Here is a 17,865-nt window from a genome sequence, read left to right as displayed (position 1 = left end):
ACCGAAGGGTATAGAGGTCCTGGATGGTATAGAGGTCCTGGACCGTATGCAAAACCCTACTGTCGTATAGTCCCCTCAAGACAGGAAACATCAGAGGTGTAATCTGAATTCTGGTTGTTGTGGCCAATCTGGATGTGTAAATCATCCACACCAGGTGAAGAGGTCGGGGTTGGAATGTCTCAGAGGGTCATGGATGACAACTACAAAGCAGGGCTCCCAAGAGGGTGATCCCTGGATACAGTCTGCGGCTAAAGAGTCACTGTGCTAGGCTGGGGGCCACAAAGACCAGCAGCAGATACATGCTGAGCTTCACCACAGACTGAGGATATAGACATTCATGCTCCAGAGTGGTGAAGTGGTCAAGGGTACTGCATCTCAATGCAAGAGGCGTCACTACAGTCCCTGGTTTGAATCCAGGCTGTATCACATACGGCCGTGATTGGGAGTCCCATAGGGCTGCGTACAATTTGTTTATTTTTTGTATTTATTTATTTATTTTATTTCACCTTTATTTAACCAGGTAGGCCAGTTGAGAACAAGTTCTCATTTACAACTGCGACCTGGCCACGATAAAGCAAAGCTGTGCGACAAAAACAACATAACAGAGTTACACATGGGATAAACAAACGTACAGTCAATAACACAATAGAACAATCTATGTACAGTGTGTGCAAATGTAGTAAGATGTAGTAAGATTATGGAGGTACGGCAATAAATAGGCCATAGTGGCGAAATAATTACAATTTAGCATTAACACTGGAGTGATAGATGTGCAGATGATGATGTGCAAGTAGAGATACTGGGATGCAAAAGAGCAACAACAAAAAAATAACAATATGGGGATGAGGTAGTTGGTTGTGTTATTTACAGATGGGTTGTGTACAGGTACAGTGATCGGTAAGCTGCTCTGACAGCTGATGCTTAAAGTTAGAGAGGGAGATATAAGACTCCAGCTTCAGTGATTTTTTTTTTCAATTCGTTCCAGTCATTTGCAGCAGAGAACTGGAAGGAAAGGCGGCCAAAGGAAGTGTTGGCTTTGGGGATGACCAGTGAAATATACCTGCTGGAGCGCGTGCTACGGGTGGGTGTTGCTATGGTGACCAGTGAGCTGAGATTAGGCGAGGCTTTACCTAACGAAGACTAATAGATGACAATTGGCCCAGCGTCGTCCGGGTTTAGCCGGGGTAGGCCGTCATTATAAATAATAATTTGTTCTTAACTGACTTGCCTAGTTAAATCAAGGTTAAATGTAATTTATATATAATTGTTTAAATACAGGAACTTCTAATTCACGTATTCCATTCTCCTCTATAGGTCTTACAAATGCAATATAAATCAACTATACACTCTAAAAAGAAAAGGTTCCTGGAGTATCCTTTAGGGGTTCTTTAAAATGAAACTTAGAAGGGTTCTTCAAAGATCCCCTTTTAAGAACCCCTTTTACTGGTTACTTAAAGAACCGTTTGAAGAACTTTTTGGGGTACATTTTTGAACTACCCCCCCTTCCCTATTATTATTATTATTATTATTAATAATAATATGGGGATGACCAGTGAAATATACCTGCTGATTATTAACCTATTATTAATAATAATAATAGGTTAATAATCAGACTATCCGAGTGGCTACTCCTGGCTAACGTCTCTGTCTTGAAGCAAGCACCAGTTAGCCTGGAGCTAGCCTCGAACTAGGCACATCTCCCGGCTAGCCGAAGATGTACTTCAGCCAATTCTTGGGCTACAATACCTATTTTGCCAATTGGCCTGGAACCTTTTACTGCCAACACGGAGCCCCGCCGATCCATCCCGACTGGTCTACCGACGTAACCGTCCGAGGGGGTCTCAACAGGCTATTCTGTCACGATGTCTCCGAAGAACAATTTACTAGCCCCGGCCCGCTAACTTTTCTGATAGCTGTGTCCCCTGCTCGCCTAGCGTAGTAGTGACTACAGAATGGCACCCTGACTCACCTATTGCTGCTCTTTTGACCCTATGATCACTCGGCTACACAGCTGATGCCCCCTGGACTGTTTCAATAACACGGTACCTCATTTTGTTTACCTGTCGGCCCCAGCCTCGAACTCAGGTCCAGTATGTACCTAACTAACCCGCTCTGCCCATTCATCGCCATTTACCCTTTGTTGTCTTAGCTCTCCTGATCAACACCTGTGTTTGCTTTATGCCTCTCTCTAATGTCAATATACCTTGTCTACTGCTGTCTTGGCTAGTTCTTACTGTTTTATTTCACTGTAGAGCCCTCAGTCCCACTCAAAATGCCTTAGATAGCTCTTTTGTCCTACCCCACACTCATGTGGAGACCTCACCTGGCTTAACTGGTGCCTCCAGAGATGAAACCTCTCTCATCGTTACTCAACACCTAGGTTTACCTCCACTGTACTCACATCCTACCATACCTTTGTCTGTACATTATGCCCTGAATCTATTCTACCATGGCCAGAAATGTGCTCCTTTTATTCTCTGTCCCCAACACACTAGACGACTTGTTCATATAGCCTTTAGCCGTACCCTTAACCTACTCCTCCTCTGTTCCTCTGGTGGTGTAGAGGTTAGCCCTGTAGCCCCCAGTTCCACTCCTATTCCCCAGGAGCTATCTTTTGTTGACTTCTGTAACCGTAAAAGCCTTGGTTTCATGCATGTTCACACCAGAAGCCTCCTCCCTAAGTTTGTTTTATTCACTGCTGCAGCACACGCCAACAACCCTGATGTCTTAGCCGTGTCTGAATCCTGGCTTAGGAAGGCCACCAAAAATTCTGAAATTTCCATCCCCAACTACAACATTTTCCGCCAAGATATAACTGCCAAAGGGGGTGGAGTTGCAATCTACTGCAGAGATAGCCTGCAGAGTTCTGTCATACTATACAGGTCTGTGCCCAAACAGTTCGAGCTTCTACTTTTAAAAATCCACCTTTCCAGAAACAAGTCTCTCACTGTTGCCGCTTGTTATAGACCCAACTCAGCCCCCAGCTGTGCCCTGGACACCATAAGTTAATTAATTGCACCCCATTTATCTTCAGAGTTTGTGCTGTTAGGTGACCTAAACTAGGATATGCTTAACACCCCGGCCGTCCTACAATCTAAGCTAGATGCCCTCAATCTCACACAAATTATCAAGGAACCTACCAGGTACAACCCTAAATCCGTAAACACGGGCACCCTCATAAATATCATCCTGACCAACCTGCCCTCTAAATATACCTCTGCTGTCTTCAACCAGGATCTCAGCAATCACTGTCTCATTGCCTGGTCCGTAATGGGTCCGCGGTCAAACGACAACCCCTCATCACTGTCAAACGCTCTCCAAAACACTTCAGTGAGCAGGCCTTTCTAATCGACCTGGCCCAAGTATCCTGGAAGGATATTGACCTCATTCCGTCAGTAGAGGATGCCTGGTTATTCTTTAAAAGTGCTTTCCTCACCATCTTAAATAAGCATGCCCCATTTAAAAAAAATTGAACTAAGAACAGATATAGATAGCCCTTGGTTCACTCCAGACTTTATTCCCCTTGACCAGCACAAAAACATCCTGTGGCATACTGCATTATTATCGAATAGCCTCTGCGATTAGCAACTTTTCAGGGAAGTTAGGAACCAATATACACAGTCAGTTAGGAAAGTAAAGGCTAACTTTTTCAAACAGAAATTTGCCTCCTGTAGCACAAACTCCAAAAAGTTCTGGGACACTGTAAAGTCCATGGAGAATAAGAGCACCTCTTTCCAGCTGCCCACTGTACTGAGGCTAGGAAACACTGTCACCACCGATAAATCTACGATAATCGAGAATTTCAAGAAGCATTTTTCTACGGCTGGCCATGCTTTCCACCTGGCTACCCCTACTCCGGTCAACAGCTCTGCACCCCCTTCAGCAACTTGCCCAACCCTCCCCCATCTCTCCTTCACCCAAATCCAGATAGCTGATGTTCTGAAAGAGCTGCAAAATCTGGACCCCTATAAATCAGCTGGTCTAGACAATCTGGACCCTCTCTTTCTAAAAGTATCTGCCAAAATTGTTGCAACCCCTATTGCTAGCCTGGTCAACCTCTCTTTTGTATCGTCTGAGATCCCTAAAGATTGGAAAGCTGCCACGGTCATCCCCCTCTTCAAAGGGGGAGACACTCTAGACCCAAACTGTTACAGACCTATTTATATCCTACCCTGCCTTTCTAAAGTCTTCGAAAGCCAAGTTAACAAACAGATCACCGACCATTTCGAATCCCACTGTACCTTCTCCACTATGCAATCTTTCTCTAACGAGTCCAACGCAAAGGATATACTGCTTTCTCGCGAACGGGCCCAAATCTCCGTCATTTACGCGAAGAAAAGACAGAGAAAAAGCGGGAGGAGGTTGGGGTGCCTTCTGAGAATTTGTAGGCGAGTGAGTAAACCCCCTCTACAATCAGTCCTATTAGCCAATGTGCAATCATTGGATAACAAAATGGATGAGCTCCGATCTAGGATATCCTACCAACGGGACATTAAAAACTGTAATATCTTATGCTTCACCGAGTCGTGGCTGAATGACGATATGGATAACATACAGCTGGCAGGGTTTTCGGTCTGTCGGCAAGATAGAAAAGTTACCTCCAGTAAGACAAGGGGTGGCGGTCTGTGTCTATTTGTAAATAATAGCGGGTGCATGAAATCTAATATTAAGGAAGTCTCAATGTTTTGGACACCTGAGGTAGAGTTTCTCATGATAAGCTGTAGACCACACTATTTACCACGAGTTTTCTTCTATATTTTTCATAGTTGTCTATTTACCACCACAAACCGATGCTGGCACTAAGACGGCACTCAACGAGCTGTATAGGGTCATAAGCAAACAGGAAAATGCTCATCCAGAGGCGGTGCTCCTAGTGGCCGGGGACTTTAATGCAGGGAAACTTAAATCTGTTTTACCTCATTTCTACCAGCATGTTAAATGTGCAACCAGAGGAGCAAAAAACTCTAGACCACATTTATTCCACACACAGAGATGCGTACAAAGCTCTCCCTTGCCCTCCATTTGGCAAATCTGACCATAACTCTATCCTCCTGATTCCTGCTTACACAAGCAAAATCTAAAGCAGGAAGTACCAGTGACTCGCTCAATAAGGAAGTGGTCAGATGACGCAGATGCTAAGCTGCAGGACTGTTTTGCTAGCACAGACTGGAATTTGTTCTGGGATTCTTCTGATGGCATTCAGGAGTACACCACATCAGTCACTGGCTTCATCAATAAGTGCATCGATGACGTCGTCCCCATAGTGACCGTACGTACATACCCCAAACAGAAGCCATTTGTTAGTGAGTGAGTAAACCCCCTCTGCAATCAGCCATTGTGCAATCATTGGATAACAAAATGGATGAGCTCCGATCTAGGATATCCTACCAACGGGACATTAAAAACTGTAATATCTTATGCTTCACCGAGTCGTGGCTGAACGACGACATGAATAACATACAGTCACTGGCTTCATCAAGTGCATAGAGGCAAAATCCGCACTGAGCTAAAGGGTAAAGCTGGGAGCGGGGCTCTAACCCGGATGCTGATAAGAAATTCTTCTATGCCCTCCGACAAGCCATCAAAAAGGCAAAGCTTCAATACAGGACTAAGATTGAACCGTACTACACTGGCTCCGACGCTCGTCGGATGTGGCAGGGTTTGCAAACTGTTACGGACTACAAAGGGAAGCACAGCCGCGAGCTGCCCAGTGACACGTCTATACTCGCTTCAAGGCAAGCAACACTGAAGCATGCATGAGAGCATCAGCTGTTCCAGATGACTGTGTGATTACGCTCTCCGTAGCCGATGTGAGTAAGACCTTTAAACAGGTCAACATTTGCAAGGCCTCAGCGCCTGATGGATTACCAGGACGTGTACTCCGAGCATGCGCTGACCAACTGACAAGTGTCTTCACTGACATTTTCAACTTGTCCCTGAGCGAGTCTGTAATACCAACATGTTCTAAGCAGACCACCATCGTCCTTTGTGCCCAAGAACACCAAGGTAACCTGCTTAAATGACTATCCACCCGTAGCACTCATGTCTGTAGCCATGAAGTGCTGTGAAAGGCTGGTCATGGCTCACATCAACACCATTATCCCAGAAACCCTAGACCCACTCCAATTTGCATACCGCCCCAACAGATCCACAGATGATGCAATCTCTGTTGCACTCCATGCTGCCCTTTCCCACCTGGACAAAAGGAACACCTACGTGAGAATGCTATTCATTGACTACAGCTCAGCGTTCAACACCATAGTGCCCTCAAAGCTCATCAATAAGCTAAGGACCCTGGGACTAAACACCTCCCTCTGCAACTGGATCCTGGACTTCATGACGGGCCACCCCAGGTGGTAAGGGGTGGCCCGCTGATCCTCAACACATCTGCCACGCTGATCCTCAACACAGGGGCCCCACAGGGGTGCGTGTTCAGTCACCTCCTGTACTCCCTGTTCACCCATGACTGCATGGCTAAGAACGAATCCAACACCACCATTAAGTTTGCCGACGACACAACAGTGGTGGGCCTGATCACTGACAACGATGAGACAGCCTATAGGGAGGAGGTCAGAGATCTGGCAGTGTGGTGCCAGGATATCAACCTCTCCCTCAACATGATCAAGACAGGTATGGCAACTGCATGGCCTCCGACCGCAAGGAACTACAGAGGGTAGTGCGTATGGCTCAGTACATCACTGGGCCAAGCTTCCTGCCATCCAGGACCTCTATATCAGGCGGTGTCAGAGGAAAGCCCAAGAAATGGCCAAGGACTCCAGCCACCCTAGTCAGCAAGAGGTACCGGCAAGCGGTAGAGGAGCGCCAAGTCTAGGTCCAAAAGGCTTCTTAAAAGGATCGCCGTCCCGTCAACGGGACAGTTGTAAATCATGCAGCACATTATGTCAAGATCGCAGATTTTAGAGAAACAACAAATGTTGGTACATATGTGTCTTATATCGGCTGAGAGCTTAAATTCTTGTTAATATAACTGCACTGTCCAATTTACAGTAGAAAAAAATGTCATGCTATTGTTTGAGGAGAGCTCCTAACAACAAAATAGTTTTTTCATCGCGATAGGTTTGAAAAATTCACCTGAAGGTGAAATGTGTACTTACATTCTGAAATATTGCTCTGATTTATCATCCAAAGGGTCCCAGAGATAACATGAAGTGTCGTTTTGTTAGATAAAATCCTTTTTCATATCCTAAAAAGGTCCATATAGCATGCACGATCGATTTTGTATTTCCACTCGTTCAATTTGCAAAGAAAGGAATCTGTGAAAATCTCACCCTGAATGTTGTTTCAACGAGTCAAATCACATTCGTATCTATTCCTCAAGGATCCTAGAAGGTGACAAGACTTCACTATTTCATTAGGGGTGTAGTATATTCTATAGGACGCCGTATTTGTTCAGAGAGCAACTCCTTCATGGCATACTGATGACGCGGGCGGCCATCACTTGAACAACTGTATCTTTGTCAAATAAGCACCAATAAGGGCCAAACCAAGCAAGCTAGATAGCCAATGAGCTGGGCTTTACGGGAGTATCCGGTATGTATATGTCGTAAAATGTAGCGTCTAACCTTGTACGACAGCATGCCTTTTCATTTTGGGCAAAAATTATATAGATATTCAGAGTTATGAAGTTATGAAAACTGGTTGTTTTGCAAATATTGCACTTATAATATGGCTACTAAATCAAAGTCCAAGTATACAGATTTGACGATATTCTTGCAGAAAAATGGAATATGAATGCGAATGTCTCCTTCACGATTTGGCCAAATGTGCCTGGGGACTTCACACTAAAAGTCATGAGGTTCAGTCATACTTCAAGTTATCCATCTTAAACTTTGCACATACACTGCTGTCAGCTTGTGGACATTATTCAAATTACAACCAGAGTGATCGCTATAACAGTGATCTTTCTCTTGCATTTCAAAGATGGTGGTAAAAAAAACACTGGTTGTTTTTTTTCTTAGTATTTTCTTCTACCAGATCTATTGTGTTATATTCTCCTACATTCAATTCATATTTCCACAAACTTCAAAGTGTTTCCTTTCAAGTGGTACCAAGAATATGCAAATGTTTGCTTCAGGGCCTGAGCTACAGGCAGTTAGATTTGGGTATGTCATTTAGGCGAAAATTGAAAAAAAGGGGGCTATCCCTATTAACAGATTCTACCCCCAAGCCATACGACCCTTGAACAGTTAATCAAATGGCTACCCGGACTATTTGCATTGTCCCCACCCCACCCCACCCCCCATTTTTACGCTGCTGCTACTCTCTGTGTATTATCCATGCATAGTCACTTTACCTCTACCTACATGTAGATATTACCACAATTGTTGGTTAAGGGCTTGTAAGTAAGCATTTCACTGTAAGGTCCTGTTTATTCTGTGTGTGACAAATAACATTTGATTTGATTTGAACATTTTGATTTGATTGGAGCCCCTAATTTTTAGAGTGTAGGTTGTGTTTCCACTCATTGTACAAGTCCCCTATTGTAAAGCCAAACACATGCTTTAATTGTTAGAGTGCAAACAAAATGAGTAGGCCCCACCCCTCTTTTCACAGGGGTGAAATGAATGTGTCAATCAGAGCCACAGCATCTTCCCCCTCTGGCCATTAATGCTATGGCAGCAAACAGAGGTGTGAGAGGCTCACTCAGACAAGGCTGACAAGAATGCCAAGTATTCAAAGAGATATCTCCAAACATCCATGTGGCTAAGGTTGAAGCATGTAGAGCAAGCACTGTTGTAACTGACCTCTATTGACAATGTGCATTATGCTCCTGCACTTAATTATTTTCAAGAAAAGTTATTATATATATTTTTTTGCATAGCACATTCCTTCCTTTAGTATGAGTCTCTGAGACAAAATGTTCCCCACACACACTGTTTATACTCAGAGGGACACAAGCCATTCAACCCTGTGGAAGTTCACACTTTAATATATTTTTTGGTATCTTTGTCAAAGTGCCTTAGCTGAATTTATTAGGTTTCTCTTCTTCCCCTGCCAACAGGCATATGTGTAGGCCTACTCTTGATTTGAGAAGGAGTGACTCTGAAATGTTTTGAATAATGTGTTATCATTTAGAGATGACCCCATCTTCTTAGAATTGTGACCTTAAAGATGCAGTACGGGATCTTAAGCACAACAAATGTGTAACATATTGCATGAATTGGATTTATAACATATCACACGAATTGCAAAATTAGTTTGATATCCTTCAAATTGCAAAATTCGTAATATATCACATGAAATGCATGACGTAGTACACAATTGGATGACATAGTACACAAAGATCGGGGACCCGTTTTGGCTCATGAGCACCACTTTCAAAACTACTGGCTGAAATTATACTGTACGAAAGTTTGTGAGTGCATCTTTAAGATCCTATGAGAATTGAGCTATAAGGACAAATGTCAAATGCATAATTCAAATGCATGATCAAAATACCAGCCAGGTCACTCGAGATCCAATGCGATATTTGACATTCATCCAGGTCCCAGGATGTTGGGAGATGCCTTCAAAACAACCCACTATGGGCAACGCTAAGCGCTATTACCATCAAGTAGGCTATTACCATCAAGTAGGCTATTACCATCAAGTAGGCTATTACCATCAAGTAAACCGCGAACTCTGGCTCCAAGGGCCATGTGTTCAATCCCAGTGGTAGGCACCTGTTTTTTATTTTTATTTTTTAACTCTATCCCAAAGCTTAACCTTAACCCTTACCTTAACCATTCAGATTTAATGCCTAAACTTAACTTGATGTTTATCCCCTTCCTGGGCAAACTTCAACACTGAAGTCAAACAGTGAGATCCCGAGGCAACATACGGTAATAACATAACAGTAAAAGATGAACGAGGGTGTCCATTTATACCCAGTTTGGAGACGGCAATTTTGGAGCCAGGGAAGGGAGTTGGAATGACCCAATCACGGAAGAAAGGTTGGTTGCCAACTGGTATTTATGCCTGTCTGTTTTAGAATTTCGGGCCTGGAGGAATGGGGTAGACTGCTGATCGTTAGGATACCTGCCTGTCCGTCACTAGCCTACGAGATGGTTGTAATGAGAGTCATTAGCCTATAGTAAATAGCTGTAGTTATAACTGTGAATAGTGTTTGTTAGACAGTTTTATATTTGAGCTTTTATTATTTTTCTGGATCCATTAATATCGATTAAAGTCGACTGCCTACCACTACATATTGCTGTAAATAAAACACGACTTTACCTGAAAGACTGTTGTTCAGCACCTTCCTGCGATCTCTCTTGGCCATTTGACTGTCTCACAGAGGGATTTTTTTTTTACTGTTTTGACAGTGCCTTAAGGAAACCCCTTAATAATGATGACCATGGTGAGATATATTATTCTTCAATACAGAATGTATTTGAAGGCAACTAGCTGCCCTCTGTTGGTCACTATTGGACTTGGCACTGTCCCATTTTCCTTTTGCACTTCTGCACAAATGAACTTTTTCAATGAATGTGTGAAACAGCAAAATACTCATGAGTTATGATTGCATTAATACATGTTAATAAATGTGTAATTGCATATTGTGGGGAAAAAAGAGTATATCTTCCAACTTGGCCTACAGCTGTTGATATATTTGTGTACTATGTTTATGCAATGAAAGCAGATTACTTGCTGTAGGTTGCAGTACACAGTGACATGCCCCCACCTTTCTGTCTGAATCATAAAAAATAACACTATAAAGTTTACTAAATCAATAGTGCTTAGTGATATGGTCATATGAATATCTCAGCTAGTGATACTTCTTTTTTGCAAAGAGCAACATGTCTTTTTTAATATTTTACTATACACGTTATCTATCAGAGACCAAGTGGTCACAATTTAAGCAAAACACCTTTTACACTAACGAGGCTGAAATGTTGGTTTCTGCGGAATTTAGCTAAGTTCAACAGTGTGAGAAAACACTCATCAGAGACAAAGTCAACACAAACATTTCTGACACTTACTATGTTTTATCTGATTACTTTTTACATGCACAACGTTGCAGACGCGTAGGCAGCAAGAAGAACCCTCAACTTGCTAAGCAAGAACTCACTACCTCAAAGATGATTGGTCAGTCCAGCAAGGCGGAAGTCTACTAGGCTCGGGGATTCCCCGAGGGAAGTTCCCCAAGCGTTATAATGCATGTACAATGAACATTTGTACGAAATACACCACTCCCGCACGTAGTAAATGTAGGCCACCTGAAGAATAAGAAGTTGTCGCAGTATCAAAACAATAATTTGGACATATTCGAATGAAGGTAAGATACTGCAATTAGACAGTCAGATACGAAAGTCGAGGCGAGTTCAACGAGTGTCTGGTTTAGGTATCAAACTTACTCAACTATTCAACTATTGACACTGCTCGATACAAAAAAACGGAACTGTACCGGACCGATTTTGTACACTCGCCAATGAAGGTCGACGTTATATGATGTAGCCAGTTCGTGCTACAATGTTGCTACAATGTATAACTGTTAGGTTGCTTCAGGCTCGTATGTGTCTTCATAGTATCATGCACTTTGGTATGCAATCAGTGACATACAGTGACTACTATTGTACTGTCTTAAACGGGTGTTTAATCGAATACACGACTGAATGGAGAATTGGATTAGCTGTGTATTCAAACGAAGTAACCAATCATATCAGAGTAGTACCATGCTCAGTTCACTATCAGAAGTCTGAAAAAAATATATTCAGGACACCCAGAAAAACAAAACCCCAACTGCATTTAAAAGTATTCGATCTGTCATAGCTTCCCATTTTAGGTCATTGGCTGTTGACTTTATCATATTAGTAATGTATTGATCATGGCATAATACATCTTTTTTGAAAGAAGAGATCGGCTATTTGTTATTGTTCATTAGCTACCATTAATAATGGGCAACCACATTGAGGTGTGTTTACCCAAAATATATGCCATTATAATTTATTATATCTATTAACATCTTCTCAGTGCACAAAATGATTGTGAATATCTCATATTTTCCGCACGTTTGTTTATTACAGTGATTGCAGGCATTTCTCATGTATGACCAAAGATTAATTGACTAGTAACAAATCATGGCATTCAATAATGTAAATTAATGTATTGGTACACAGCACTGTACTTGTTTAAAAAAAATACTATTATTCAATATCGCATCAGTGTCAAAAGATTTATTCAGTTTATATTTTTATTCCTAACTGTTTTTTTTTCTGTACATATTTTGGATGTTTGTTTGTTTTCATTAACAAGCTGTTTTTACTTAGGACACTTGTATAATCAACCAGAAATGTTGATCTTTTGAATTTCTAAAATTAGCAAGATCAAGTGTAAAAGAGAAGTACCACTGGCCCCAGTGTCATGATGAGAGACGATGACTTGGGTTTTTCAGTTTTATTCAAGTGTTTGTCCAAGTTAGGTGATTAATAGGGTTTACTTACAGCAAATGATGGGATGATGTGCTTTAAGGCTGTATTGTGCCCCTAAACTTTGGTTGTGTGATATTTTGCGCCAGGCCCCATGACTGCTGTGTCAGTGATGATCGTGGAGCACACAGCATGGAGAGGAATATTGGAGATCAGCTCAACAAGGCCTATGAAGCTTACCGCCAGGCCTCTATCGAGAGAGACAACGCCAAAAAGGAACTACAGCAGATGGTATTATACCTTATGCACAGTGATAAAAAACAAACGGTCACTTTCCCGGAAAGCCTAGTCCTGGACTATAAATGTATTTTAATGGATAGTCTCCACTGAATGTACATTTTATTCCAGGACTAGACTTAATCTGGGTCTGGGAATCCGGCCCCAACTCTTCTAATTCACTTATGAGACTTGAACTCCGTCCAGTGAGATGTGGTATAGCTTTCCATACAGTGCTTCGATATAATGAAATACATGATCATTACATAGTAACGAACTATAAAGGATACAAAAGTTTAGATACTAGTAAGTGATGCCGTTCACGATTCATATGTAACGGAAGTTTTACATTTGCAGAATGTAAATTATGAACAGCACACTCAGAAACTTCAGAAACAGATAGAAGACCAACAGCAGTTGATTTCAAAACTCAAAGCTCAGTTGATATCAGCAACTAAGCAACCCTCAGGTAAGTGACAAGCATAGTTGTTTTCTTAATAGAATTGTTTGCATGATGACATTTTCTGACATATTCTATACCTCACAGTTCATCTCCAGTGAAAGAAACGAGATGCCTACATTGGGAACATCCAGGCATACCGTTGCATTGTCTATTCCCCGGGAGATAAATTGTGCTGTAATAAATCTTATTGTTGTTTCAGGACATTGCAAATCAGATTTTCTGTGTTGGCTAAGTAGTTAGGTTACATTATATTTCCTCTCTTATTTGATTCTTAGGAGAGGTCAAAGGTGAGGCTGCTCCTAGAAAACAGGAAGAAGAAACCTTGTCTCCTTCCAACCATATCTTTGACAACCCAGGAAGCTCCTTGAGGAAGATTCATTACTTGGTAGATATGTTTAACACAATCAAACAATCCCCACAAGATTAGAGTTAGATCTTGTTTATTTACATTTACAAATAGGATGTAGATGCAAGGACGTGTTGGGGTGCAAACATGACATCCCCCCCATTGGCTGCCTCGTAACATTTGTTTTCTCTCAAATCTCTCAAAAAAGCTCAATATCTTCTCTCACACATACACACAGATGTTATTGTTCATAAATCATACATTTGCTTGTAGATACAGCTATCAGGGCTTGAAGATACAGAATGGTATCAGAGCTCAGTGCACAATACAGTAGATCCACTTCCTGTGACATAGGCCATCATTCATCTGGTTGCTTTTCTGTAATACATTTATAGCTGGATAACAGCAATGTTTTCAAAAAAATATTCATTTGTAATATTGTAATATAATCAAAACTCCTTAGTGGGTATCATTTTAATAGAATGAACACACACATACTATGTTTCATCAACAGGTGGCGCTAGAGGATAGCATCACCAACCCTCATGGTCTGAGGCCATTTCTTTTTATTTTACCTTTATTTAAATAGGAAAGTCAGTTAAGAACAAATTCTTATTTTCAATGACGGCCTAGGGACAGTGGGTTAACTGCCTTGTTTTGGGACAGAACGACAGATTTTGACCTCGTCAGCTCGGGGATTCGATCTTGCAACCTTTACGGATACTAGTCCAACACTCTAACCACTAGGCTGCCTGCCGCCCCATAGTCATCAGCTTTATAGAACCACCAGCTTTATTGTTGAGAAGTAATTCCCTAATAACTTAGATCACAAGGCATCACCCATGATTCTTTTGTTAGAATGTATAATTGTCATAATTATTGTTACAGTATATGACTTTTATGACATAAATATTTAGATTTATGAAATGGTCGCATTATGCAGAAAAAATATCATTTTAGTATTCAATTTGGATAGTGTAAGGTTGATATTTGCTGCAGTGTAAGTCCTCAATGCCATGTGTGTCTGTTTTTCAGAAGGAAAATATGGAAACTGCTGTGATTGCGTCATCTTCACCACACACAGCACCCGTAGCCAGCAGTTTTGAGAAGTATGTGCATTAGTATGTGCATCTTTTCTTCATTTTTTGATGAAAAGCAGTTCTTTTACTTGCATTTCTTTGTCTCTCAGTAAAGATGTTCTTGAAGTGTTTCAAGCTCTTCGGGGGAAATTCCAGCAGATACATACATTAACCCAGAGACAAAAAGATCTCCTGAAAAAAATCTACAGAGGAAACTACATGGCAAATGGTAATATTAAAGTCTGCACAATAGTCATTTGGAATTTGCTTATTATTCCAGCACTGTTGAAAGGAACCCAAGGCCTGAACTGATGTACTCTAATTTAATTACAATAGAGAAAATATGTTGAGCTACAATTGCTTTGGATATGTCATAACACGATATTAGTAATCATATATGGCAGCTTTAGCTTTGTTCCTATACACAATTAGATATCAACACCTTAAGCAGAACTGTACATGAATGCCTTGTTGGCCTATTTAACCATGGCTCTCCACCTGTGTGGAAATAGAATGAGCAGATAAATATGGTGAATTATTCCACAGACACATGCTGTGATGTAGCGCTGGTTAGTTATATAATGATGGGAATGAAAAAAACGACAATCATATTATACTTTCCGTGTGTATTTATACTTATTGAGAATAAAAGTGAAAATATTCTTTACATTATTCATTATTACTTGATTATTCATCATTACTTGAACTAATCGCTACTCAATGGGAAAACTGAATATCTAAATGTTGTAAGTGAATGTCGATATGTTACAGAAACAGTGTGATGAAAGCATTGTGTTTGACATTCGACAGAGCAGCAGTTCTCCATGCCCATTCAGTGTACAGACGTGACCGTGGAGCAGGCGGAGAGGCCCTTCCCCTCAGCCTTGAGGCCAGGGGTCGACCTCCAGCACCCGCCCATGTCCCTGGCATCCCGCGGTGCCAGCCCAGAGGACACGAACCAAGTGGACTCCCTCACCATACTCAGCATCAAGTTCCCCCCCTCCATAGACAGTGAATACGAGTTCCTGAACAGCGCTCCGGAAAAACGCATTGACCTGTCCATGCCAAGGGAAGCAGTCAGCACTGTCCCTGCCGTCATAGAGGTAACCGTCTATGGAGCTGGCCATCCCATTCCTGTATCCTACCTCTGTCTCTCACCCTCCTTCCCCCTCCATGTCGCTCTCACACAAGAGTGTGCGTGGACACCAGCAGGTGAGGTTCACAGGAAATGCTCATTCCTTTATTTGCAGGTAAAATTAGGAAACTCTCAACTACTGATTTTTTTCCTGGCAAACGAATGGGAGAGAGAAAGCGTATAAATAGTACAAGGCAACCTCACACATCGACACAAGCGTGGCAAGTCTCTGAAAGTTGTTAATCACAATAAGCTATGATAGGCCTATGTGTACAACAATGCTTGTTATATAGTTATTACAAATGATCATAAAACACACCAATGCTTTTAGACGATAATGTTTTCATGCATTTCAGTTTTGTAGTTGGTTATACAAGTCCATGTTGATCTCAGAACCAAAGGAATGTATATTTAATGATTTCCAGTATCAGTACAACTGTTCACACCTGTGAGGTCGTGAATGCAGAATGATAGAGGCAGTATTGCTTTTTTATTTATTTCAGTATACGTCAAATTGATCTTACCTGTCACGTAGTATTCTTTAGAATTTTCGGAAGGTCATCTGACCTTTATTGAGTATTATTTAAGACCATGCTTTTGGTTAGCAAATACACCGAAGGACCTCCTGAGGGGAGCAGTGGTCTAAGGCACTGCATCGCAGTGCTAGCTGTGCCACTAGAGATTCTGGGTTCGAGTCCAGGCTCTGTCGCAGCCGGCCACGACCGGTAGACCCACGGGGTGGCGCACAATTGGCCGTGCGGGTTAGGGGAGGGTTTGGCCGGCAGGGATGTGCTTGTCCCATCGCGCACTAGCAACTTCTGTGGCGAGCCGGGAGCAGTGCACGCTGACACGGTCGCCAGGTGTACGGTGTTTCCTCCGGACACCTGGATAACATGATGAGACAAGACTGTAACTACCAATTGGATACCAAGAAATTGTGGAGAAAAAAATTATTAAGAGAATAAAAAATATTGAATAAATTGAATTAATAAAAAATAAAAAAAATAAAATACACCGAAGAAATACACCTTTGTTGAGACGTGTGTCTGTGGTATGGTAAATAGTAGTTAAACACCCACACTGATGGTAGATTTTGTTTTGCTATTAGATTATGTCATTGGTTGGATTTCTCCGTTTCTAACTTACCACGAATGCCAGAAACGAACAACTATTCAATCCTACTGTAGCAAATATACAGCATTACAATAGTACAAGTCGTGGGCAGGAACTATGGATGTTGAGAAAGCGGGTTCAAGTTGGACAATGCTTTGCTTGTATTCCCCCGGAGCAACAGATCTTTCCTCAGTGAAAGACCCAAGCACATGACCTACCGTGCTGTAAGTGGGTGAATGTAAGCAATGCTAAGTGTATGAATTCTAGAGTATAAAGTGGTGTGTTTGTCCTTCCATGTAGCCCCTGAGGCGCCCTGAGCTTTGCGACGCTACTACAGCAACAGCAGCGCAGGCCGTGAGTGCGGAACAGCAACAACAGATGAACAACAACAGCCCTGATATATGTACCTACTGCAACGCGGTAGTTCCCGAAGAGCACATGAACAGCCACCTTTTTACTCATTGCCAGAGGGAGAGTGAAGCCAGCAATTGACACTAGCAGACAGTGGCTGCCCAATACAACACCTCTAGGGTTGATTCATGGTTAATTCATGTCTTTGTTGCCACGCCATGAATTACACGCGCTCTGCTGTATGTCACATGACACTGGCGTTTTGGGACTTGAATCCACTCTCAATCATTTATTTAATTTGTAAGAGGTTAATGGTACATTTTAGAGTTTTTCGTCTTAAGATATTACTTGGAAATTGTATGTCGACCTATGAAATTATATTGTACAGTATCGGTCTGAGTGTAATAAAGCAAACATTTAATCATGATTTTTCACACATTATTTAATATGTTTTTTGATTATACGCAAGGATTTTAATGGCATGCATGGTGCGAGTATGTTGACATACAGTGCGTACATGTAGGCCTACATTTGTCCCCCAAAACAGTAATAAATTGATACTGTATGTATTTTCAGGGAACATTCACTGAGATCTTTGAAGAAGCATCCACTTTGATTCTCCAAGTGGATCTGGAAATGTGTGAGTCATGCAAATTACAAGTATAGAAAAATGTGCGGTTATTTTATGGCATATAGTAATATTTCAATCCAAAATACATATGCCAGCATAATGT

General features: G+C 41.7%; 1 protein-coding gene across 2 annotated transcripts; it reads left to right on the top strand.

Moving 5' to 3' along the window:
- The first annotated feature begins 11,112 nt into the window (after positions 1–11,112).
- Positions 11,113–17,558, top strand: LOC115156068 (TRAF family member-associated NF-kappa-B activator). Of its 2 annotated transcripts, none has more exons than XM_029703301.1 (8): positions 11,113–11,278; positions 12,518–12,659; positions 13,002–13,113; positions 13,383–13,492; positions 14,489–14,562; positions 14,643–14,761; positions 15,343–15,744; positions 17,081–17,169. In XM_029703301.1, exons 2-8 carry the CDS (start codon positions 12,561–12,563, stop codon positions 17,095–17,097), a joined length of 933 nt encoding a protein of 310 aa, XP_029559161.1. In that variant the 5' UTR covers positions 11,113–11,278; positions 12,518–12,560; the 3' UTR covers positions 17,098–17,169. The 2 variants fall into 2 exon arrangements, with proteins under 2 accessions (XP_029559161.1, XP_029559160.1); XM_029703300.1 differs by having other exon boundaries at positions 11,115–11,278; positions 15,343–15,635; positions 17,081–17,558.
- Positions 17,559–17,865: the final 307 nt, after the last annotated feature.

The sequence above is a fragment of the Salmo trutta genome, chromosome 20 (genome assembly GCF_901001165.1).
Source record: "Salmo trutta chromosome 20, fSalTru1.1, whole genome shotgun sequence".
Taxonomy (NCBI): Eukaryota; Metazoa; Chordata; class Actinopteri; order Salmoniformes; family Salmonidae; genus Salmo; species Salmo trutta.
The sequence above is the reverse complement of the archived record's forward strand: the minus strand, read 5'-3'. Positions and strand labels throughout refer to the sequence as shown.